Source organism: Triturus cristatus, chromosome 10, assembly GCF_964204655.1.
Source record: "Triturus cristatus chromosome 10, aTriCri1.1, whole genome shotgun sequence".
Classification (NCBI taxonomy): domain Eukaryota; kingdom Metazoa; phylum Chordata; class Amphibia; order Caudata; family Salamandridae; genus Triturus; species Triturus cristatus.
The window spans coordinates 166,685,540-166,709,938 of record NC_140593.1 but is presented as its reverse complement, the minus strand read 5'-3'; the positions used below and the strand labels follow the sequence as shown (position 1 = coordinate 166,709,938).

Here is a 24,399-nt window from a genome sequence, read left to right as displayed (position 1 = left end):
CACACAGAAGGACCTCATGTGCCTAGACTCCATCCTGATTACAGGGCGTATGTAAAAAAATCACAAATAGAAAAAAATAAAATAAATGTCGAGCATACTTGGGCGGTCATCAAGGGATGGTTGTCAGTAGGTGCTTCAATGCTCAACTTTGTTTTCTGCCAACATGGGCACTGCTTGCATGCTGTCTGGCAAGCACCTTTTTACCACTTTAAAAACATTATTTTAATCTCTTTTTGCAGGGATCCAGGCCCTCAACCTACCAAAGTGCCACACTCAGTCAGTGGAGCAACATGAATGAACTCTTACCATAATTGCCCCCATTGGATTCCCTCTAAGACTGCTAGACATCTCTTGCCCTACTAGGAGAGTTGATGTCCCTCGATCTCAATTCAGGATCATTTTATCCTGCTGTGTAATTATGCAAGCAAACATAACTAGAAAAGCTAGTGACAGAGACACTTTGAGACAGCCACACACACACTCTTACTGGCTGGGGATGGATATTATATTGACATTTTATTAGAACTGTGCCCGGGGGCATTTGTGAGCCGGTCAGGCAGTCGTAAACGAAACTTGCTTCCCAAATGAGAGCCAAGGTTGACATGTTAGGTGAATTGTCTCCTCTCCACTTTAATCCAACTTAACTGCAATAGTTTCAGTAATTGGTCTGGCATACCAACACATGAGGCCTGGCTGTGGTTTCTTATGGGAGAGTGGCTAGAGGCGCGGATTGCCTTGGCTATTTCAGATGTGGAACCAGGTGAGAGAATGTGGATGTTCAAAGAGATAATGATGGAAAGTCCTACGTTTATTAAAGACATGGAGGCGATTTTTAGCCATTATGCAGTTATTCAGGATTGCGCCATGACTCATTTTCATGCAAACACCTCTTTTCTTATGGGCCCTTATAAATGCTGCACTAATCTCGAAAAACAGTTCCTAAGTACCTATTTTTGCACTAATTGCACTCAGTCCTAAGCTTTTGCTCATACATTTTTCTCTAGATAATACTGAACAAATTTGTCCCACCAAAAATTGTGGGTATAGATATACAGTTGGAAAGAGCGTACCAGTACGTTATTCCCCTTTGCACAGGGAAATATCAGAATAAGGCACAAAATCCAACATGATACCGGGCATTAACAGGGTTTTCCCAGGTGAATTCTGCACCAGACTTTACAGAGTAGTTCAGAATGGGGCAAAATGACTGCATTCTGGGCCATGGGCTCCTGGATTAGTTCATTCAGGGCCAGCTGAACTAAACCTTTTTGGAGGTCGCAACCAGCCTGATTTGCAAAATCAGGCCGTTTGGGACTGCATAAAAGCATTTTGCAATGTATAAATACTAAATTGCCATTCAGTATCTTCTTACCGAATCACAATTTGGTTTAGTGATTCGATAGTTGGAAACGGCATGTTTAGGACGTCCCTTCCAAATAATGAATAACAGAGGTATATATTAATGTTTTGTGCCCGAATTCTCGTCCCAAAAAATTAAGATTTTACCACCGCCTTAAAGGAGGTGGTAACCCATTCGCAAATGGGAGGTGGTCCATTTAAGAATGTAAGCAGAAAGAGCAGGCAGTGGTCCTATTGTCCATTGCCTACAAAAAATGAAACGTAAAAGTTTCATTTTCTTTTTTAAATGCATCCCATTTTCCTTTAAGAACGAGCTGCTTTAAAAAAAAAAAATTTGCTTTACTTAAAAGCAGTCACAGACATGGTGGACTGCCGCAGCAAGGCACCACCCCTGTGATGGATGTCGCAAACTGCACCCCACCTCATTAATATTCATGGGTAGGTGGATTTGTGACCCACTATGAATCACTATTTAATACTACATAGTTTTCTTACATTAGGAATTCCGATTTCCTTATTGCAATTCAGTGAGAATCGCAATTTAGAAACCGCAGTTCTAAATGTTTATACATCTGGCCCTTGGAAAAACTGCTTTATCACACATGGAAACAATGATTTGTGAAAGGAAAGCCAGGGGGTAGACCAGTGTTTTCTGCATGCCCAACCTGTAACAAAGGGAACCATTTTTTATATTTGTTTTTTTACAATAAATAAAATCATAGAAAGGATGCCGTGATGCACACAGACCTGCCATTCGTCACTTCATCGTTGAACACTGATAACATTTTCTATCACTCTTGTCCTTTGCCAAGCCCTACAGCTCTATTTTAGACATTCTACTCCACGTCAGCACCCCATGTGTAAGGAGGGGTGCCAGGAAACGCAGCATTCTCCTTAGACAAATCCTTTTTCTTCGACTGAACCTCATCAAGGGGCCATACTGTAGTTACACAATCACCTTAGCACACAGCAGCATAGTATTTCCTGATATGAAGACCTTAGGTGCTTGTGACTTTCATGGAAGATGGTGCGTGATCCATTCTTCTGGTGCAGGAACACTTGCAGCAACAAGGGTCCGATTAGCCACTTATGGAGCCTGAGCTGAAGGGTCTCCCCAAAGAAGCCTCAGGATGGCCTCCATCTCACCATGGCCTGCCTACCCAACTCCTACAAGCCTTTGCCAGTGCCAGCTTTCTCAGACTGCTTGCTTTAGGGCCCACTGGAGCTCCAGCGATTGCAGATCAATATGCCTATTTCAAGAGTGGTGCTCTTAGGCCACCAGATATGCTCTATGGACTTCACCCGGGAGTGACAGTCAGGACCCATGGTGGCACTATTAGGCCAACAGATATACTCTTTGGAGTCCACCCAGGAGCAACAAAAACCAAGTCATGGGTTACGCTGATAAGCCACCATTAAAAATTACATAAAGTCCACCTGGGAGTGAAAAGGCCACAATCGTTGGGGGTGAAATCAGGCTTCCAGATGTACTCTATGGATCTACCCGAGAGTGACAGAGTCACAGCCCAGGGCGGCGCAATCTTGCACCAAATATTCTATCTGGAGGCCACACAGGAGTGACAGTGACAACCCAGGGTGGTGCTATTAGGCACTAGATACTCTATGTAGAGTCCACCAGGAGTAACAGCATCACAACAGGGTGATGTTTTTAGGAACCAAATGTATTATGTGGAGTCCATCCAGAGGTGACTGAGTCACAGCCAGGAGGGCGTTATCAAGATACTCGATGGAGTCCACCAGAAGCGTAAGAAGCCCAGTCACTATTTGCCCTGATTAAACACCAGTAAGCATATTATGAAGTCCCCCAGGAGTGACAGAGGCTGCTAACTCCACCAAGTCTGTTTTACTACTATTTACATCTACATCAGGAGAGCTCTATTGTAGCATCTTTAAGTGATATCTGCATAAACCATAATATTTCAAAGAAAAGATACGCTGGCCTTTGATGAAGTTCAAGCTTCTCTGATAGGATGTAATGGGTGATGGCAATTGGAATCCCAGATAACCAGCCTTGAGAACTACTTTGGAGTATAATACTGCAGTGGGTGCTTCTTTGCCAAGTGACCAATCACATCTTAAATATTATTTTTCCTTTCATGGATATTACATATTACATTCTTTCGCCATGCGAAAAGAGCATACCAAATAATGCACATTTCCATTTTTTTTGCTCAGCGGGAACCATGGGGGAGAGGATAACTGCTCATACTTGTTTGAGTAACTAGCAAAAGAAATGAGTCTCATCACCGAGGTAGGTTTCCAGTCTTCTTAAGGTACTGACTGACAAGCTGACAGGAAGTCAGCAGCAGATGCTTCCTCTGTTGGGGAAGCCAAGCATTTGCTTCTTCTTTTGAGGTAAACATGGACTGTTGACATCTGCTGAATTCTCTTGTTTCCCTTGACACCCCATGGTAATACATAGAAATAACCCCGTGATGAAGACCAGGGAGCGGTGCACTTCCTGTCTTCAGAAATATTAGCTGCTCCGAGTATCTAGCAACATAGCAATGAGAAGAGCCATGGAGAACTGCCTCTTCTGCAGCTGTTGCTGGACTCCAGAGAGGTCCTAGAGCTTTAGCACTGTACTTTTAGTTCAGCGGCCGTATCACACATATGGCGCATTTTACTTGTTTGCGCCGGGCGCACCTTTTAAAAAGTGCACCGGTGCAGTCAAGGAAAATACGTGTATTTGGGTGAATGCGCTGCCCACAGAGCAGTTGCGAACTCGCAGTTCCCCAGGGAGCAGTGCTTTCAACGTGAAAAACAGAGCGGCTCCTTTGAAGCTGCTCTGTGTTTTCACAATGCAGGCGGCAACCCGCCTGCACTTTCAAAGGGGATTAGAGATCCCCTTGCAGGCGGGTCAAGTGAGTGACTGCACCCGCCTGCAAGGGGATGTCTGCAGGGTCCATGGGACACCCCTTTCTCCAGCCAGAGGGCAGCAATCAGGGGGCACACTGACAGTGCTTCACCTTGGATTCAAGCTATCCTGGCTGATGAGGAGTGAAACCCCGAAACCGGTCCAAGGATGCTTGTTTCCGGTCCAAGGAGGACCTGGCTTGGCAATTCGGGCTGGACTGTTCCCATGAGGCACAGAGTCAAGATTGATTTGCATATAGCTGGGCTCAAACTGGGGTGGCATGGTGAGCAAATCAATGATGTATTTAACCCAGATCTCTTGACTGGGGGTGAATGTTTTGATTTGTTCTGCATTTCGTCCATCAAATCTATGTCTTTTGCTTTCTCACCATTTAGGTGGCGCACTGATTGTTCGGCTCCTGAGAGCTTCTTTGCCTCTGTGCCCGCCTCCTGAGAGCTTCTTTGCCTCTGTGCCTGCCGCCTGAGAGCTTCTTTGCCTCTGTGCCCGCCTCCTGAGAGCTTCTTTGCCTCTGTGCCCGCCTCCTGAGAGCTTCTTTGCCTCTGTGCCCGCCTCCTGAGAGCTTCTTTGCCTCTGTGCCTGCCGCCTGAGAGTTTCTTTGACTCTGTGCCCGCCTCCTGAGAGCTTCTTTGCCTCTGTGCCTGCCTCCTGAGAGCTTCTTTGCCTCTGTGCCCGCCTCCTGAGAGCTTCTTTGCCTCTGTGCCCGCCTCCTGAGAGCTTCTTTGCCTCTGTGCCTGCCCCCTGAGAGCTTCTTTGCCTCCTGAGAGCTTCTTTGCCTCTGTGCCCGCCTCCTGAGAGCTTCTTTGTCTCTGTGCCTGCTTCTGTAATACGGCGCGGGCGCAGAGGCAAAGGGATTCCCTCATTTACATGGGTCTATGCCCTCTTGAGGAATCGCTAGCACCGTATGTGCGTCAGTGCTTTCGGTATTACGGAAGGGGACGCACAAGCATCTGCGGCCCCTTCTGTAATACCAAAGGGCCCCGGGGGTGTGTAAAGCGGACGCAAATGCCTGTTGTGCCCTATAATTAGGCCCCAGGTGTGCAGCAACAATACCCGTTGCAGACCATCCTTTAGAGTGTTAGAACATGTGCTCAGAAGAGGGTTTTTTATGTGTGCTCCCTTCCTATGAGTGTGGAATAATGTAAGGTATTGGGTTACTGGTTGAGGGGGGTGAAGCAGAAACCACAACCCTTGTCAGGGTGAAGTCACCAGCCCCTCTTCCTTAAGCACCCACAGTCTTGTTGCAATTAGTTTAGAGCTAAGGAGTGCCCTGAGGCTGGCTCCAATTATAGGATATTTCGAGCTGATAGTCTATTCCTTTGATATGATCTTTCCAGTAACATCCATCTCTCAATATAATCCTAGAACATTTGTCATGCAGAATGTGTCATACGTGTGGTCCTTCCTGGGGGGGACTGTCATTTTGTTTGAAAAGCCCCCTAGAAATAATTTAGTCGACATAGCTGTACTGTGAAATTCTGATGCGAAGATGGATGCATTTACATTTCCGCCCAAAGTGTTTTAATGATTACTTTGCGTTTTATTACAAGACAAGCATCTCCATGCTGTTTAGAAATTTTCTCTTTCCAAGCCCTCATTGCAGCAGTTATAATTAGGCAATGTACAAATATATAACACGATTCAAGTGACAATAAATGTGCGTGTTTACAGGGCTAAAGATATTTCAAACAGAAAGTTCAGGAAATCACTGCACAGTGATGCACAGAGCGAGAGCCAATGTGTCAGCCCCCTCGCCTGTTGCATGTGTCATTCGCATTCTGCCCACGTGATACCTTAATTAGACGTTGCAATAGTCAGTCATGACGCAAAGTGTTTCCTCGTTATTGTTGGAAGCCGCAAGGCAAACAAGTTCATCTCTGGCCTGTCTCCAGAGACGAGTCATGCCCCCCACACTCCCCCACACACTCATTGGTCCTCCAAGATGCTTGTGTTCTTAATTACTACCCGGTTTGTCATAGATCAGCTGAGGAAGTGCACAGCATCCTCTTGGGGACCACTATTCCTCTAAGAGTGCTGGTGTGGGAACCAATACCGAATAGGTGTCTACACGGGGCAGGACCCTTGGTGGCTGTGTGACTACAGGGCTACCCTACGTAAAGAGGTCCCACATGATGTTTATCCTCTCCTAGATTGGGATGGAGTGAATTCATTTACAGAACAATAGAATTTAATAAGGAGCAGCTACCTGCCCTTACTGCACATTAGTATAGGGAACTTCCCTTCTACTTTTCTAAATCTCACAGGGGGTACATGCCCTGATGAATGTCCGTGCACCCTTCATGGGGCATTAAGGACAGAAACATGTTGGCAATAGGGTCCTAGGACCATAATATCCCTGGATACCCTCTTCTTTTGTTTTTAATATCAGTGCCAAACCCCAGAATAAAGGGAAACTGGGGTCTGACACAGATTTTTAATCTTTATACCCCCTGGCCAAAATCATCTTATTAAGTGCTCCCTGAAACATTGGTCGAGCCCACCCTGACCTCTAGGCGTCGGGGTGTCCCGATGATGAAGCATGACACCACTAGGGTGTGTGAGGGAATATAATATCAAAAGGACTTGCTTCCTTCCCCACACTTAGGTGGTGCTATATACTTCAGATAGGGCATACCATCATCTGAGTTAGCAATAGATATTTATTGCTGACTGGTCCATCACGGGAGTACTTATAGTGATTCAGTACATTTCATCTTGCACTGATTATTACGGAGTGATGGGACCACCTGCAGAGGCACTAAAGAACAAAGAGTGTTGATGCAAATGTGGCCACCCAGCCACAACCGTAAGTGGTGGTGCAATTCTGGCTTGTCACTCAAGATTTCTGGGTGCAGAGTTGAAGATGCATTCAATAATGATGCATGGTGTGGCAATCAGGGCAAGTACTAAGGATCACAGAATGACGTGGCAAATGCGAACAATCATCGTCGTGATAACAATGGACACACTGTGGCATTCCTCGCATGACAATGCCCACTCCTGTGTAATCCTTGAGGTGACAGGAAGGGAGTAATTGGTAGTTCGGGTCTTCTTGGTACAATAGTGTATGGGCCAAGTTAAATACTTGCATCTGCATAGAATCTTAGCGTTTTTATAACATAAGCACTACTATTGTCTGGGTCATCCACCTAAATAATTGATGTGATCATGCTGCATTCATAAATTTTCTCAGTCACACGGCAGCCCATTCCTGCATTCAACCATCCATCCATGCACTCACTTATCCAAGCATTCGGACGTGTGCTTACTGAGTCATCCGTCCATGCCCTCACCAATTAAGTATCCACCCACCCAGACACACACCTATTCATCTGTCCATGCACTCACTGATTAAGTATCCACCCACCCAGTTACACACTCATTCATCCTTCCATGCACTCACTCGTCCATCCAAAAGTTGACTCATTCCCTCTTTCATGCCCTTTCAACCTTCCATACAACGATGCACATCCTTGCCAATAAACGAAGAAGCACATTCACATATCAAATAGCCAGACTTATTTGATTTGCTAATGCTTGTTTCTTTTGAAGCCAGAATGGTTTTGTTCACAGTAGTATTGTAAAAGTCATGTTTTAGTTAGTTTTGAGGATGTACACACACTACATCAGACTGCCCTGTAGTTCCTGTTGTGTAGCGTCCCAGCGTCGGTTTCTTCACTTAGGCGGGGGGTGGGGGGACACTAAGGTGGGGGGCACTAGGGCAGGGAAGCATCGCCCCCCAGCCCACTGCGAGCTGTACAGGAAAAAATAAAATGGCAATGAAAAGATTTCATTGTCATTTTATTTTTTCCAATGTGTGCACTTGCAGCAGTGCCAGTCCCTAACCCAGAAACATGCAGGGCATGTCCTCTGCTGCGGATTGGGAGCAGAGGGCAGGAGCAGTGGCTGGCTGGCTGGATGCTCCAAACTGCACATGTCACTGGCTGGCTGTCTTGCGCCGGCCAAAATGACATTGAAGCTCTCCACCTAGCAATCTTAGACAGCTGGGTGGAGACCAAGCACAGGCCTATAGGGCCTGAAGGAGCGTCCAGACAGCGCGCTCCATCCAATCCTGGCACTGCTTTCACAGATGAGTTGGCTGGGCCCATGCTGGAGCAAGAAGATCGGGACTGGTGAGGACGTGCAGCCAGGTAAGTGACTTTTTTTACATTTATTTTTTTTGAGGTCTCGCCTGGCGAAAGCAGCGCATGCGCTGCCTCGCCATGGGGAGGACCTTTTGGAATTGATTCAGCCAAAGCTGAATGCACGTGCGTCCAGATGGACAAACATGGCTGCTCTCGCCATCCACAAAGCTAAACATGAACGCGTAGGGACAAAAAAATGCACACGCATGTGGACAGCCCGATGCCATCTTAGCGTAGGAATGTACACACGTGCGCGCATTTTTTTGTCTGTACGGTTTCACTTTCATTCACTTTCACGGCCGCTTGAGTCGGCCGGTAGAGGTAGCGCCGCTCGGCACACACAACACAAATTGGCGCCTCTCACCACCGCTCACCTCAGGGCTTCACGCGCTTTTCCTTGCCCCCCCATTGGCACCTCTCATCACCGCTCACCTCAGGGCTTCACGCGCTTTTCCTTGCCCCCCCATTGGCACCTCTCACAGCCACTCACCTCAGGGTTTCATGCGCGTTTCCTTGTCTATCTTTGCCATCAAGTACCCTGTGCTTGACATTTGCACAGCTTCATGCACACCCCCGCGTCCGGTTGCTGTCTGCAAACCCACGCAATGTTCTCATCTTACAAATTGCAGCTGGTGGCGCACATCAAAATTACAAATAGCGCCATGCGTTTGAAACGCAGCCAGAACCTCAGGGAGCTGGGGTCTGACTCAGCAAAGCCCTTCGCCGAGTAGCAATGACCGCCAAGTAACAATAACTTTTCCGCGGGAAGCCCCTGCTTTATTTGCATATGTACAATACGTTTCTGCATACGAGCATATTTTCTCCAAGGTCTGTGTATATTCCCAAGTCTCCCCATTTGTCTGTGTTTGCGTCTGTGTTTGTGAGGCTATGAATAGCGTTGGGGTGTTTACGGGTGATTTATGGACATCTCTTGTTAAATTCGCACCAGCACAGGTAGATGCCTTGATACGTGATCATGTTGCTGGACCAGGGCGAAGATAAGACGGGGTTTTCAAACTTAGAAACAGACACACAGGCAGTTCTTTTTATGGCCGCCTAAAGACATTGGTTCTTTATTATTTTAATCTCTTTTGATCGCCGCACATTTGCAGCAGGGGACAGACAGTAGGTCAAGTGCTATCTGGAGAGGATGTGGCGTTAAGCTGCTGATTTAGGGCCTGGGGAACCAGGTTCGAGTTTTGGCATCAGGTCAACATCCTGTGGTTCTGGACAAATCACTTAATCTTCCCCTGCCACAAAAACAGGAATGTATCCTTGTCTAATGTAACTGGTTCTCACGTAAAGTGCTCTAATACCTTCGCGTCGAGCTCGCACTATATAAAACTGCAACAGCCCCAAAAAAAAAAAATCATTTGGCGAGGGCCCCGCCAGCGAGTGTATGAAATCACAAACTGCCTGTATCCGCACACGCACATCAGCTGTAGTTACCCTACATGCCTTGTTTCAAATTACGTCGCCAGTCAGATGCGCCCTTGGTAGCCGGGAAAATGGAAGACGCTAGCTGCGTTTACCAAATGTCAGGTGTGTCATCGGAAGAAATACGGGGGCACCTGATCATCTTCATGCTTCATTAACTTGATGCAATAAAGCATGTACACGGGGCCAGCTTTATGTGCTTTTCTCTCTCTACACACTCGTGCCTGTCAGTGTGCTAGTCTTGATCTAACTCCAGGTGCTGAGACAAAAATGCCATATTGGGTCATTTATCATTCATTTTCTTTAAAAAAAAAAATTGTTTTAGGTAAGTGCTTGTGCAGTCAGACAATTGTTTCAAAGCACCCCGCAACAACAAGCATTGGCATAACCAATAGGTCTCGCCTTTGGGACCTGCTGCATACCTAAATACTTATAAGGTCCCAAAGGCGAGACCTATTGGCCATGCCAATGCTTGTTTTTATTTTCTGTCCCATTATTTGCATCCTACCACTCCCGACAGCTGGCAGCCGCCACTGATGACATTCCCTGGTAACATGGTGTCTGCTCTTATGAGTTGGAAGCTTCCGAAAAAAAACAAAGTTACCAAAGCCTGAGGTTCCTGGCAGTTAGACATCTCTTCATCAGCCACTGCGCAGGAGTGAGCAGCATTAGCATGTGAAGGGTGGTGACAACAGTTACTATGCAATGCATAGGTTCCAGCGTAGGTTGCCTCCTTTACAGGTCTCCCTGTGTTGTTGCTTCCATAGGATAGAATGAAGAGGAACAGAAACAGAGATAAGCATCCTGGTCAGATGCTTTTCAAAGATAAATCATAATGCTATGTCTACTACACTAGATCGAATTTTACAATTGTGTTAGTGATCCCTATGTGCACACCATAAAGTCATATTTTGTACAATTTGATTTTTAACAGCACTCAATTATGTACAGGGTAAGAATGTATGAAATGGGATTTACATCCTTTCACACCAGGTGCAAAACATAAAAAGAGCACAAGGGTCACAGCTCTTAGCTCATTCAACAATACTAAGCAGGAAATACTGAATACACAGATACTCCACTAATATCAGTCTCAGTCCCTTTAGACTTGTGAAACAAGTACATTTAATTACTGGAGTATATCAGTCTCAGAGTCGCACTTCCAAACAAGGACAGAGACTGAACAAAACATGGTGTCCACCGGAGAACAAAAATAAAATTTCAGCGCGACATGCCATTGGTTTGCGTGATCCTTGACCTACAACTTTAACATGTAGGTATAGGATTATAGATGCGCAATAATGAATTACGGGGATGCTTTCCACCAATAGGTTCTGTGAAATCATATAGACATTTAGTGGCTGATTTGTAGAAATTGAAACCAGAAAACCTCGATAAATTACAGCTTCCCGCTTAAAATGTGTAATCTCAGACAAATATTTTATTTCACTAAAACTCACCAATACCAGTTGTACAAAAACAGATTGTGTTTGATTTGATAGGCTATAATGATTCCCTATAATAATCAGGGCCATGTACAGAGTTTACAATCTAGCCTCTTAGTTTTTAAACATGAATCATGAATAAACTATCACTTTTAGTAAGTGCTACTCAGTGCAGTGCTATAACATGTTAAAGAAATGCACTTTTTGGAAAGCTGAAGAGACTTTAGCATACATGTACCTAATGTTTTTTGTATGCTTTACATAGCAAACATTTTCAGGGCTCGGCCCATGCATGGGCTCTGAGAGACGAACCAGACCCTTGGCTCAGCTCGGGCTCAGCACTCCCAGATAATGTGTTTGCTCACCCACCTCTTGAGAGCCATACGTGACATAACATACATAACACACATCTCCACCACTCTCTGTGCCTTCCCTCTTCTCCAGGAACTGTGCTCCCTGCTTTCTATCCCTGTTTGAGAGGCTTTCAGAGAGCCCAGCCAGAGCGGCCTGCAATTCTATAATGAGGAAGCAACAGTAGTTAACAAGATCTGTCACTTTATAGCAGTGCGTTACTAGACTCAGAATCCATTCATTCTCGCTAATGCCCCTCTATGAGAGCCATGTATAACATATAGCATTACAGATGGGTAACAGTGAATTACAGGGGTGTTTTTGACCATGGAGTTCTAAGTGACATCAAATAGACGAGATTGAAGCTTGAGTTGTCTATGATGTCACTCAGAACCCTTTGCTGCAGAAGTCCCCCCACTTTTTGCCTGGTATTTGATGCAACTTTGACTGAAGTGCAAGGGTTTCCTGCTAAACAGGTCCCCGATACCAGTGTTCTTTTCCCAAAACAAGACACTTGGTCACTTGATCCCGAAGTGATCGCGCCTTTAGCACCTCTGTAAGTCCTCCTTAGTAAGTGGTAGTCCTGGTACCTAGGGCATAGGTACTAGAGAGGGCCTCTAAGAGCTGCAGCATAGTTTGTACCACCGTAAGGGACCCAACACCAAACTCATATAGACTGCCACTGCAGGCTGCGTAATAAAGTGCTCCAAAAAGTGAAAAACGACATGACACACTTGTGCCATGCCCCCTAAACCGCTGCATGTAATATTTGTAAGTCACCCCTACAGCAGGCCTTACAGCCCTAAGGCAGGGTTCCTTATATTACATGGGAGGACATCTCTGCATGAGCAGATATGCCCCTGTGCAGGCCAGTTCCATTACTGTCAGTACAAGTCATCAGGGAAGCCATTTTAAAAGTATGTACTGGGCATTGGTCAAGACGAGTTCCCCAGCTACATAATGGCTTCACTGAAACCTATGGGGCTTGGTATCAAACACCTCATATTAATAAACCCAGACTGATTCCAGTGATGGATTTACTAATACATTCACCCAGAGGGCACTTTAAAGGTGCCCCCTGAAAACCTGCCAACTACAAGTGTGCTGATGGACTGGTCTTAGCCAGCTTCGGACTCTCTTGCTTTCAGGAGGTGAGAAAGAAAGCCTACTTGGACAGAGGGTATTTACAACCCCTCCCACAGGATGGCCTGCAAATGAGCATTCCAATGAAGGGGACTTCAAAGAGCCCACTGCCTTTGGTATGTAAATCCGGCTTCCCTCACAGCAGAGGATGCCAACCCCCCTGCCCTGAGCCATCTGGCACCAGGACAGGTGGGGAAATTATCTATGCAGGAGGAGTGTTGGACTGCCAGGTTGGGCACACCTCTAGAGTGACCAAGTCTGAAGTGAACACCAAATTTAGGATTCCACCATCTTGTGTGTGATGGAATTTGGAATTCTGGGACATGTTGATGCCACTTCCCAAAGGAAGTGGTCATCTAGCGGGTGTAGTGAGCTCAGGGGTAAGTAGCCCATTGGCTACTACCCCTCACTCCCCTTAATGCCCCTAAATTGAGTATTTAGGGGACCCCCTGATACCAGGACTTCAGATTTTGACAGGCACAAAAGAAGTAGTGGGCTGAGAAGACTGCTGACATGAGAACTGAGGAGCACGACTGACGTGGGCCCAACCCAGCCAGCCTACCTGCTGCATTGACCATCGTGGAGCTCCCGACTTGTCCTCCCACTGTGCAGACTCCAAGAAACCCGGGGGACTGCCAGTGATTTGACAATTGCCAAAGAAACGTCCTAGGAGTAGAGGAGCTACTCCCCTGCAGCCGTAGGCACCAAAGAAGCAAGACCTGGTACACGACCGGCCGCCTACGGAGTCTACTGATACAGCAGCCACCCAGAAAGAGGTAGCCTTGCTCCAACAAGTCAGATCCAACTTCCCCCAAGTGCGGGGATGCCAGGACTGACGGGAGCCGCACGTTACCAATCCCTGAGGTACTGGACCCCTTGCATCAGTCAAGGCTTGTTGTGTCCATTCCGGACACAAACGCTGAGAAGGACTGACCTGCACATCTAGGGACCTCAGGGGTAGTGATATCCACATTGAGAATGTCCCAGCTGACCTGTTTGCCCCTCTGCAGCAGAAACAAAGACCAAGAGTGAGTCTGCGACCGCCGCCACCTGACTCCTCAAAGTACCTATGCGCACACCCTCCAGAGCCCGCGTCCAAGTGAGGTTATGTGCCAGCGGGATCCCCAGACCCACAAGAGCTAAACCCATCATTGGGTTTGTCTAGACTGGACTCCCAGTTGCCGCCTGCAGCCTCTTTCTGAAAGGCCACCTCCCACCATGAGAGACTCCAGCACCGGATCAAACGCTAAAAGGCACCCCGTGCCCGAGCCCCACATCCCAAGGAGAAGTGGACCAATGGTGGCCCTTGTTCCCAAGGATCTCAAGGGTCGAGCCCCCTGTGGGTTACCCCGGACTGGCCGCCAAGTCCCTGATTGTAGCCTCTTTGTAACCGAGCTGTTCTCCCATTGAAGTGAATGGGACACTCAATGCCGTAACACACCTCTGCACCCGGACGCCCCAGAGCCTCCTGAGGTGACCTGTTGGTGTGGCCTTGGACCTTGCACTCTACTCATCTTAAGTCCTGACGAACAGTCCTGTAAGTCACTGCTAAGTGCCCAAATGCATTACGTTTTTCCTCCATAGGATAGCATTACTGATCCAGAAATTGCAGTGTCCAATTTTTTTAAACTCGAAAAATTCATAACTCGTAAAACGCTTAGCCAATTCCAATGATCTTGGTATCTAAATTTATATAAAAGTATGTGTTATTTTTATAAATTGGTGTCGGGTTTCTTTATTGAGTGTGAGTCTCACTTACTGCCTTTTTCTGTGTGTAATAGATGCTTAGCACTAGCCTCAGATATGTCTAACTGCTCGTCCACACTACCACAAAAGAGAGCATTTGGGGTGTCATTTGTGCCTCTGTAATTCCTTTGGGGCCTACCTGGACTCTTTACACAGCGTACCTCTTTTGTTCCACTATATTAGGAGCCAGCTTCCTACATCCACTTTCTACCCATCTATAATTTTATGTTATGATTGGGTCCTAAAATCATCTACCCCTGATTTCAACTGCCACACAGGGGCAGAGAAGTGATAGAAGAGCCATAAATAACACAGCCTTCCCTTCCTGTCCAAAGTGTAAAAATATGCCTTACCTGCTATCCTTAGCCAGCCGCCACCACCTTCCCTGCTCTCCTTTCCCCTTCTTCAGATGTACTTTCAGTGAAAGCAAACAAGCCTCACAGCGCTGATAGACTGCGAGAGCCCTGCTAGCCTGGCATGGGAGGCCTTTATGACGTAGCACAGTGGGTAGAGAGTTTTGTTATCAACTGTTGCTACTCATAGCAGTGAGTTACCAGATTTAGAATCTAGTGCAAAGGATAGAGGCTTCCTATGGAAGCCATGCATAACAATGGAATATTTCTGGTTGCATGGATCATCAGGTTATTTTCTCGATATAACACCTTCTGGTCTACACATCGATGGAGGATCAAAAATTACAGGGTTTGACCGCTAGACCAAAGGTCATAACACAGATATACATTAGCCATCCCGGGGAATATTTCTACATTGCAGTAGTAAAACATGCAGTGCCATGCAGCAAGGAAGAGCAATACCATGGCTATTGGAAGAACTTGTCACAGGTTTGATAGCACAGGTAATGGGTTTCTATCACAAGGCTGCCAAAGTAGAAAGTGTCACCGGGGAGTTGCCAGCCGCGGTGCGTCCATTGGGGCGTAGGGGCGTAGCCCCACCAGCCCTGCTGGACCCGCAGCTGCCAAAATAATTAAAATAAATGTTACGCCTAATAATTAAAATAAATGTACGTGCTAATTTGCTTAGCGCGATATTTACCCGGGCATCACCCGACTGACTCGGGACTCGGGAGTGCGCAGGGGGGGGCGGGGCGGTAGTTCCGTTGTTTTCCTTCCTTCCCGCATGTATGCTTCGGGCAGCAACTTGCCCGAGCATGCGCAATAAAGTACCCAGGGCCTAGCTAGTAGGGGGGGGGGTGCAGGTTATGCTGGCGACACCCCGGCCTGGCAGCAAAAGGGCGACAGGGCGAGCAGTTGATGTGCCCTACAAGCCAATCCCGGCGCTGCATGCAGCGCCAGGATTGGCCGGTCACCGCGCAGCACAGCAGGGGCAATCCATATTGGATGCCGAGCGTGGGTGGCTCAGCCGCCCTGCACAATGGCCAATCACTGTCTCTGACTTAATGTAGTCATGCAGTGATTGGCCATTTGCGGCGCGCGGCGCTGTTGGGATCCGGTTCAGCCTGGTTTAACCGTTACCTCACTCCTCGCCTGAGTCGCCTCGTTGTGGACCTCGTTGGAGATTGAAGTCCTTCGATTCTGGCACAAGTTCAACCCGAAGACTGAGCTGAGGTAAGTCTCACTGGTGTAGTCTGGATATGGGTAATTGGCTAAATTGCAAATTTCAGCATGGAGACATTTTCTTTTAATCTCTGCTTCTCCACTATACCAAATGCGTGTGATCCTGGACAAATACTGTCCTGTGCTATGCCTAATCTTATTGGAAGCATTTATAGTTGGCTCAGTTGAGTATCTCGAATCCAAGGCCGGGGTTCCAGGAAAGCTTGCAAAGAAACAATCCCGCTGCCATATTCCATACATCAGTGTGTTTATGTGCGTGCACGCGTGTGGCTGCTCGCTCGCGCAATATATCGCTACTGCAGGAGCTTTAGAATTGATAGGAAATATGACTTACTTTGATGTAATGTCCGTATTTCACTAAAAGTAGCGTATTCCTTAAATTAATAATTGTTCTCCTAAATTAAAATGTTTAACCAAAACTAAAGTCAGGTGTTTTTTACATGTTTTACAAAAAAAACATGTAATGTGTGGTACGGAACATATCCAATCATAACAGCATCTTGGTTTTCAGGATCACGCTGTGTTTTCGTGTCAGCTGATTGTATTGCTGTTTGACTAGTCGTGATTCACACCCCTTATTTCACTGTCATGATGTCATAGCTGTGAAATATGTCCCATTAAGTACGGACTGGCTAGTTTCACTGCTGTCGAAGCATGACAATGCATGGAGTACATGGCAGCCCCAACCCACATGGCTGCGTTTCACCCTTACCCATAGCTTATCAGTCAGGGCTGTCTTCGTGGAAAGTGAACAGCACTTTAACATGCTGGGTGGAATCAGGGCCCTTTGTTAGCTGCACCCAGGGGCAGAGTCAGGGAGATCGTACCCCTACTGTTAGATTGTGCGCAGCAAAGCAGAGCGCCTGCCCCGAAAGCGCCCCTTCTGAAAGGCAGAATTACAAATGTCTTTTCATTTTAAACCACCAAACTGCAGATCTAATATTTACCGAACTGTTTTACAAAAACGCTTTTCTTCGGGAAACATTTTGGGTGCAAATTGCTTCAAAACAAATAATACAAACTCGCCTATTGGATAACTTGTGTTATTCTCCAATGGCGCGGTCTTGGGGTTCTGGTGACATTTACACCCCACCTGGCCCTCAGTGTAACTGTAATGAGACCTATGGGATTGTGTGTGCGGGGGGGGGGGGGGGGGGATTCGCCGCGCGTGTCTGTGTGTGGATACAACGCCACTGAGAGTGTATTCATCTAATAAATCATGAGAACAAATGATATTTAAATACTACCACAACCTATAAATCACATTTTATTGCAGAACATCTAATTGCATTTGTTGGCGCCTGGTGTTCAGAATAGCGACCTCAGAAGGATGAATGGCTGAATCAGCAGTGATATGTTGTACATGTATAACTTAGATGGCAGCAGAAAGCCTTTTGTAGGTTTATTTTAAGCCCGTAAAACATGAGTGCGCACCCAGTTAAACTGCACTCAGATTGTGACATGTTGAGAGCATCTGAGCCGACACAGCTCCTCCTTTCAGCAGCGCACTGGTTGCATCGTTGTGTTATGTTGTGTCATTGCTGGACAGCTCACTGGAACCGAGGCTGTGTTACACAAGAGGGTTAGGGGGCAGATTTACAAGCCCCTTGCGCCTCATTTACGCCGCCGTTGCGTCACTTTTGTGACGCAGCAGAGGCGCAAATCCTGTGCCATGGTGCGGGGTACTTACAACGTGACGCATCTGGGAGATGCGTCACGTTGTAAAGCCCTGCTTGCCACATGTAGGCGTTCCTGCGCAGGGGGGGCGTTCCGGCGCAGGAACGCCTCCGAAATGTGGCTGAGTGAAATCTACAAGATTTCACTCAGTCACTTTTATGCCCATGCTGCGTCAAAACCCTGCGCCTGCCTGAAGCAGGCGCAAGGATTGACGCAGCATTAACAAGATAGGACCCCCCAGGGCATTGCTGGAGCTGCGTCGCGATTGCGACGCAACTCCAGCAATGCGCCACTTTTAAGGCACAGATGCGTCACGCATCTGTGCCGTTTTTGCCCCATGGTGCGCCGCATTGTAAATGCGGTGCATCCATGCAGGCGGAGCTGTGGCGCACAATAACTGGCACTTAGTACTTTGCCACTGAAGGTGTGGTGAGCTGCAGTAGATCTTACCATATAGCAGTTGCTATCACTAATTTCACTTCCTGTAAAAGGGTAGAATGGCCTGTCTTATATCGAGTTACCACATGAGCACATTTCTAGAAGACACCCCTTTCCAGTCCTGGACTGTCCTTTACTACATTGTTGTCTTGTTTGATACTCCAGTGCCTTCAATTGAACTAAACCAAGACTACATGTCCCAGAATGCACTGTTGTGTGAAATGAAAGCCTAGGGCTTTGAACGATGTGTCCCTGTTTTATGGAGTTGTATGGTAACCCCAGGGCCTGGAAGCCTCCGGATTTACATAGAGTGCAGCCTGTCTCTGGGGTGACAGTAGTGCAGGTTACCCTGTCCCAGGTGCAGGATTTCATGGTCCATGGATGTAGGGATTGACCTCGAGAAGGACCGTCCTTACGCCTGAAGACCGCCAGTGAAGGAGACATTGGGCGGCTCAGGGTCCTGGCCTTGGCCAGCTTGGGGAGGTCATTGTACCGTAAAAGATTTCCAGCAGAATCGCTATGTTTGTGGTCCCAGTAGTGAACTAGCAGCAGGCGGCAGCGCAGAAGCTTAATGTGCCTGCTGCAAAGAACATATATACCTGATGCAGATCACAAAATGCATAAGATGTAAATAGGTCAGTGAGGCACAGCTTTTGTCAGAGAGATCCTTTTGGTACTTGCAGTTTCTAAGTTAAAATCCTAACATACAACAGAGAGCTATTAACTGTCATCTAAGAGCTGGATGCAAACTGCAAGGAAAAAATTGGAGCGTTATGTTTTTTCCCCACAGTCTTTGTTTCATTACCCTACTGTTTCAAAAATAAATTGTTATCTTTTCATTTTCAGCACCTGACAACCTGAAACATTACCGCATTTTGGGGCAATTTTCCAGCAAACAACAAGAGGACCCCAACCTCCTTTGCTGCTCTCTCACCCGACCCCGGCTACAACCCAGCAAACACCAGTGTTAAAGGTAAGGAGACTGATGCTATATATTTTTTTACATCGTAGTTAGAGCTATGTCTGTGGTCACTCTCAAGGCCCTCAAGCAGTGTCTTTCAGTGCCTCCAGCAACCACTATGGCACAGAGAGGCAGGAGGCAGTACGGCTCTATTTTTAGCAGTCATTTGAGATGTATTAGGATAATGCACAAGATATATGTATAATGTATTTATACTGAAATTTCATATTATTGCACTGCACCTTATACGTTGTACTTTGATTATTGACAGGTTTCTTTAATATATATATATATATATATATATTGGTAAGCCCAGCAACACCCCATCATGAATACAGTACAAGAGCTGATTACAAAGTCATTCCAGTCACGGCCACTTGAACAAAAACTACAGTTAAAACAATTGGGACCTCATCAGCCTGAAATAAACCTACAGCAAACTAACCAGGACAGAGGAAAAATGTCAAAACGTACATTCTCAAATGCCTGGTACACAAAAGCTGATTGGCTTACAGGGTGCCCTATAAGAAATTCTCTGTTCTGCTTCCCCTGCTTGCTGTTTGGCGGTGACTTTTCTTGGACACGGCAAGGAATGGTCGACCTGAAGCACATCGCTGAAAAAATAAAGAAGTATGCGCTCACAAGAAATCATCTGGAAAACCTGACAAGACTGGGAATGTTGGGGGAAGACGCACCAATTGAGCAGCAGATAAATGATGCGTATCGCAAATCCATTCAAAAACACAATGAAGCTGTTGATAAGAACAGACAAAATCTATCCAAGATCATTGATTGCATTCGTTTCTGTGGTGCTTTCGAACTGGCATTGCGAGGCCATGACGAATCAGAAACTTCCTCAAAACCCGGGATCTTCCGAGGCCTAGTGGATTTAATGTCAACCATAGACCAGGATTTGGAAAGACATTTAGCACATGCTACAGTCTTTAAGGGCACCTCTAATACAATACAAAATGAACTCCTTGACTGTATGCTCGAAATTATAAGAAGCCATATTGTGCAAGAGTTGCGAAACACAGACTTTGTGGCTATTCAGGCTGATGACACCACTGATGTGTCCACTCAAACACAGTCCGTGTTAGTGTTTCGGTACCTTGACAGTGACAGAAACATTGTGGAAAGATTTTATGGCTTCACGCATTTAAGTGACTCTAGTGCAGCAACCATCACTGAAGCAATACTGTGTCAACTGGACTTAATTTTCCCGGACCTGCCTCAAAAACAAAAGCTTATCGCACAAAGCTATGACGGTGCATCCGTAATGAGTGGGAGCCTTAGTGGAGTTCAGAAGAGAATTCGAGATGTGTACCCTAATGCTCATTTTGTGCACTGTTACGCCCACCAACTCAATCTTATTATGCAACAGGCGGTATCAAAGATCAGAGAGACACGAGTCTTCTTTCAGGATATCGGAGGCATAGCAGCATTCTTCACACGTTCCCCCAAAAGAACAGAAGCCCTTCATGAGATTGTGGACAAAAGCGTACCAAGGGGATCCTCAACTCGTTGGAACTTTCACATTCGTACAGTCAACTTAATCTTTGAACAGAGGGAGGGCCTTGAGAAATGTTTTGTCGCCATAGCATCCAGAGCAGACTTTGATCACACAAGTCAGAATGAAGCCCATGGCTTTATTAGAACACTACAAGACAAAGAGTTTCAGTTCTTACTGTTTTTATTTCATGACATAATGATTCCTGTTGATGTGTTATACGATCAGTTGCAAAGAAAAGACCTAGATACTGTCTCTGTGAAAGCCAATACATCTGCATTTGTACAACAGATTATGAAAGTGAGAGATGGGGTTGAAGATTTAGAGAGCAAACTGCCGCAGCATTCTGTTTTTGCAAACCGCAGACAAAACATCACCTCTCTGGTTCGAATTGGAAAGGAGATATGTGACATTGTAATTGTGCAGGCGAAAGAACGCTTTTCGTTCACAAAACATTTGGTGAGTGCGACTTTATTGCAAGGTAAAGAGTTTGCACAATATGATGAATCCTTCCCTGAGCGTGCTCTGAATCAGGCTGTGGAAGCGTATCCTATGCTCAAAAAAGAGCAGCTGAGAACTGAGTTAACTGTACTCTACGGAATGCCTGTGTACCGGAAGGCCACAAGCGCCTTGACTTTGCTGAGTTTAATTCATAAACTGCATATGGAAAACTCACTTACAGAGACAGTGACTTTACTAAAAATTGTGATTACGACTCCAATGACAACAGTAGAAGCTGAACGATGTTTTTCAGCCTTAAAGCGCATAAAGACATTCCTCAGGAACACCATGCTAGAGGAAAGACTAAATGCTTTGGCGATGCTATCTGTAGAGAGCAAGCTAGTCCAAAAGATACCGGACTTCAACATGAAAGTAATTGACAAGTTTGCTACACTGAAAGAGAGACGTGCGGATTTCATCTACAAAAAGTGAATGCTGCTACTTGTTTGAATACAAAAAATTCTGATTGAGGTAAGAAATGCATTGTTATCTCTGTTTTTAAAAGTTTTGTAGTGTTTGTTCTATTTGGAGACTACACAGATTTGCTCACCTTTGTTCACTGGCCGGACCTGTCTCCCGCAGGGTGAACGATTCGTTGCTTGTGTTGCCTATCAAACCTTTCCCCTTGGCAAATTGCGAAAACCTTTATACCAGTGGTTCCCAAACTGTTTACTCCTGAGGACCCCAATTGAGTCACCACTGGAAGCCGGGGACCCCCAAGCAATTTGTATGACTTAAATTTCAAACATTAAAACAGTAATTCGAAAACAATAAACACACGTGTGCACACAAAACGGATACTCGAATTACTAAGGATTTTAGTATTTTATATTGAAAGAATTAGCAAAAAACAGGAGGGTTAGCGCTGCATCTCCATGACTAACTTTTAAATGGTTGGTTTTATTTCGCAGTATGAGACTCCTGCCAGGGCCAGACTGGAAACCCAAAGCAGCCCAGGCAAATGTTTTCAGACCAGTCCCCATACAGTGCACACCTAGTGCAGTGAGTGCGCCTGACCACTACAAAGGGGGCTTTGGGAGGCTCTCCCCCCAAGACAATTTAGGAAACAATGGTGCAGTCTACAACAAATTTATCATTATATATTGAATTGTATCAGCTTTTAAAGAGTAGTAAATGATGACCTTACTATGCACCAGGATATGACAATCTGTGTTGGGGTTCTTCAATGATTCCCATATTATCCTCCTCCAACAGTGCCTCTCATCTCTCCATAGCCCCTCTGTCACATGTATTTAATTTGTTTTATAACATCTCTCATACCATTGAAGGATGTCAGAGCACCTTAAATCACACACATATAGGGGCTGATTTACAAGCCCCTTGCGCCACAGGTGCGTCACAAAAAGTGATGCACCAGTGACGCATTTTAGTGCCCCATATTTCCAAGGCAGGAAACGCAACCCTGCGTGACTTTTACTGGTCTTGTAAATATGGCCCAATTGCACACAGCACTTTACGTGAAAGGGACGTTCCATGAGTGTTGCTGTGGGTGTTCCCACGCATAACCCATGGAACCAGACACATTTCCAGATTTACGAGGAATCGTAAATCTGGAAATGTGTCTGAATGCTACGCCACCCCAGGGGAGGCGTAGGGAGGGGCAACTTGGAGAAATGTATTAATTTCTCCTCTTTCTATGCATGTTGCATTCTGCAGCACGCATAGAAACAGGATGTTACCTCTGGTGATTGTTTATGTACAGGAAGGTGTCCCTTCCTGCACATAAACAATCAGTAAAACAATGACGTTTTGCAAGTTCTATGTGTGCTAATGCAGCACACTTAGAAGTTGAAAAACGCCATTTCTGATTGTTTATGTGCAGGAAGTAACCCTTCCTGCATGTAAACAATCTCCCCACGACACAGGCATCCTTGCACCATGGTGCAAATGTGCCTGTGCAGGCGCATGGCAGCAGTTTGTGCGCCAGCACAGGGGGAAGCACAGAGATGCAACATATTGTTGTAAATATGTCGCATCCCTGTGCTTCGAAAGTGACTCAGTGCGGCGCAGCCAAATGGCTTGCGACACACACAGTCAATTTCCTTGCAAATCTGCCCCATGGAGACAATGATTCATACGTGTAAATCAGTGTATAGAAAATGTTACATAAGGCAAATGCGACTACAGGGTGTAGGATTCACATGTTATTCATACTGGTAGGCATTTTTAAAGAGTGCTTGGTCTGGAGAAGCACAAACTCAGGATTCAGAACATAACAGTGGTTAGCATTGACTTTAACAATAAAAATGTATTTCCACCCAAATAAACCTTTTTAGCAGGATTAGGATAATGAAAGACTTGAAACAAACATATGTTTCTAACTTGTATCATGCAGCTTGCAAGCAGCTCTTTGATGACAGTTTATAGGTCACTGTGCTAGATTACTATTGTCACTTATGAACTGCACAGTAACAAAAGACTCTGTGACTAAAGCAGTAACCCACTAACCTAGGCACATAAAAAATGTTTTTCAAAATGCATGGTACACGTTCTTTGCAGTAGGCATATTAACCCTCTGTGCTACATTAGATAAGTCAAAGCTGCCACTTGACACAACTCTCATCTCTCTCCAGCAGGTACATTAATCACCGACGTAATCTTGACACTTTTATTGTTGCTGGAAAACTGCTGATTCTACAAGGAACTTTTTTGTGCTTTTAAAATTACTGCCTGAGGACCCCCCTGGGAATGTGACCACAGTTTGGGAAACACTGCTTTATACCATTTATATTTGGGGTACTTGCGTGGACCTATGTGAAGTGTGTGTACAAAGTTCAGCTCAACCAGAATCACGGTAACAGCGCATTGCGCTGCCTCTTTTATATTCAGTATATTGTAAGACTGTTTTTCTTCCCCCGCCTTTCCTTGTTTTGTTTCCCTGTTTTCCCCTTGCTTGCCATTCGTTACTCTAGAGTCTAATATTCAGTATGTTGTAAGACTGTTTTTCTTCCCCCGCCTTTCCTTGTTTTGTTTCCCTGTTTTCCCCTTGCTTGCCATTCGTTACTCTAGAGTCTAATATTCAGTATGTTGTAAGACTGTTTTTCTTCCCCCGCCTTTCCTTGTTTTGTTTCCCTGTTTTCCCCTTGCGTGCCATTCGTTACTCTAGAGTCTATTCTAATAGAGTCGGAAGGCCGTAGGGGAAGACTGTGGACTTTTCTTCAAGTTCCTGATGCT

At 45.9% G+C, this 24,399-nt stretch overlaps 2 protein-coding genes across 5 annotated transcripts in view; one reads left to right on the top strand and one right to left on the bottom strand.

The window, feature by feature from the left end:
* Positions 1 to 24,399, bottom strand: part of NHSL2 (NHS like 2) — a 1,089,020-nt gene that overhangs the window by 224,194 nt on the left and 840,427 nt on the right. The gene's annotated exons all lie outside the window — the stretch shown is intronic.
* On the top strand, positions 19,844 to 24,212 carry LOC146789159 (zinc finger MYM-type protein 1-like). Its single transcript, XM_085630759.1, has 2 exons — positions 19,844 to 21,675; positions 23,799 to 24,212. Exon 1 carries the CDS (start codon positions 19,870 to 19,872, stop codon positions 21,634 to 21,636), a length of 1,767 nt encoding a protein of 588 aa, XP_085486885.1. The 5' UTR covers positions 19,844 to 19,869; the 3' UTR covers positions 21,637 to 21,675; positions 23,799 to 24,212.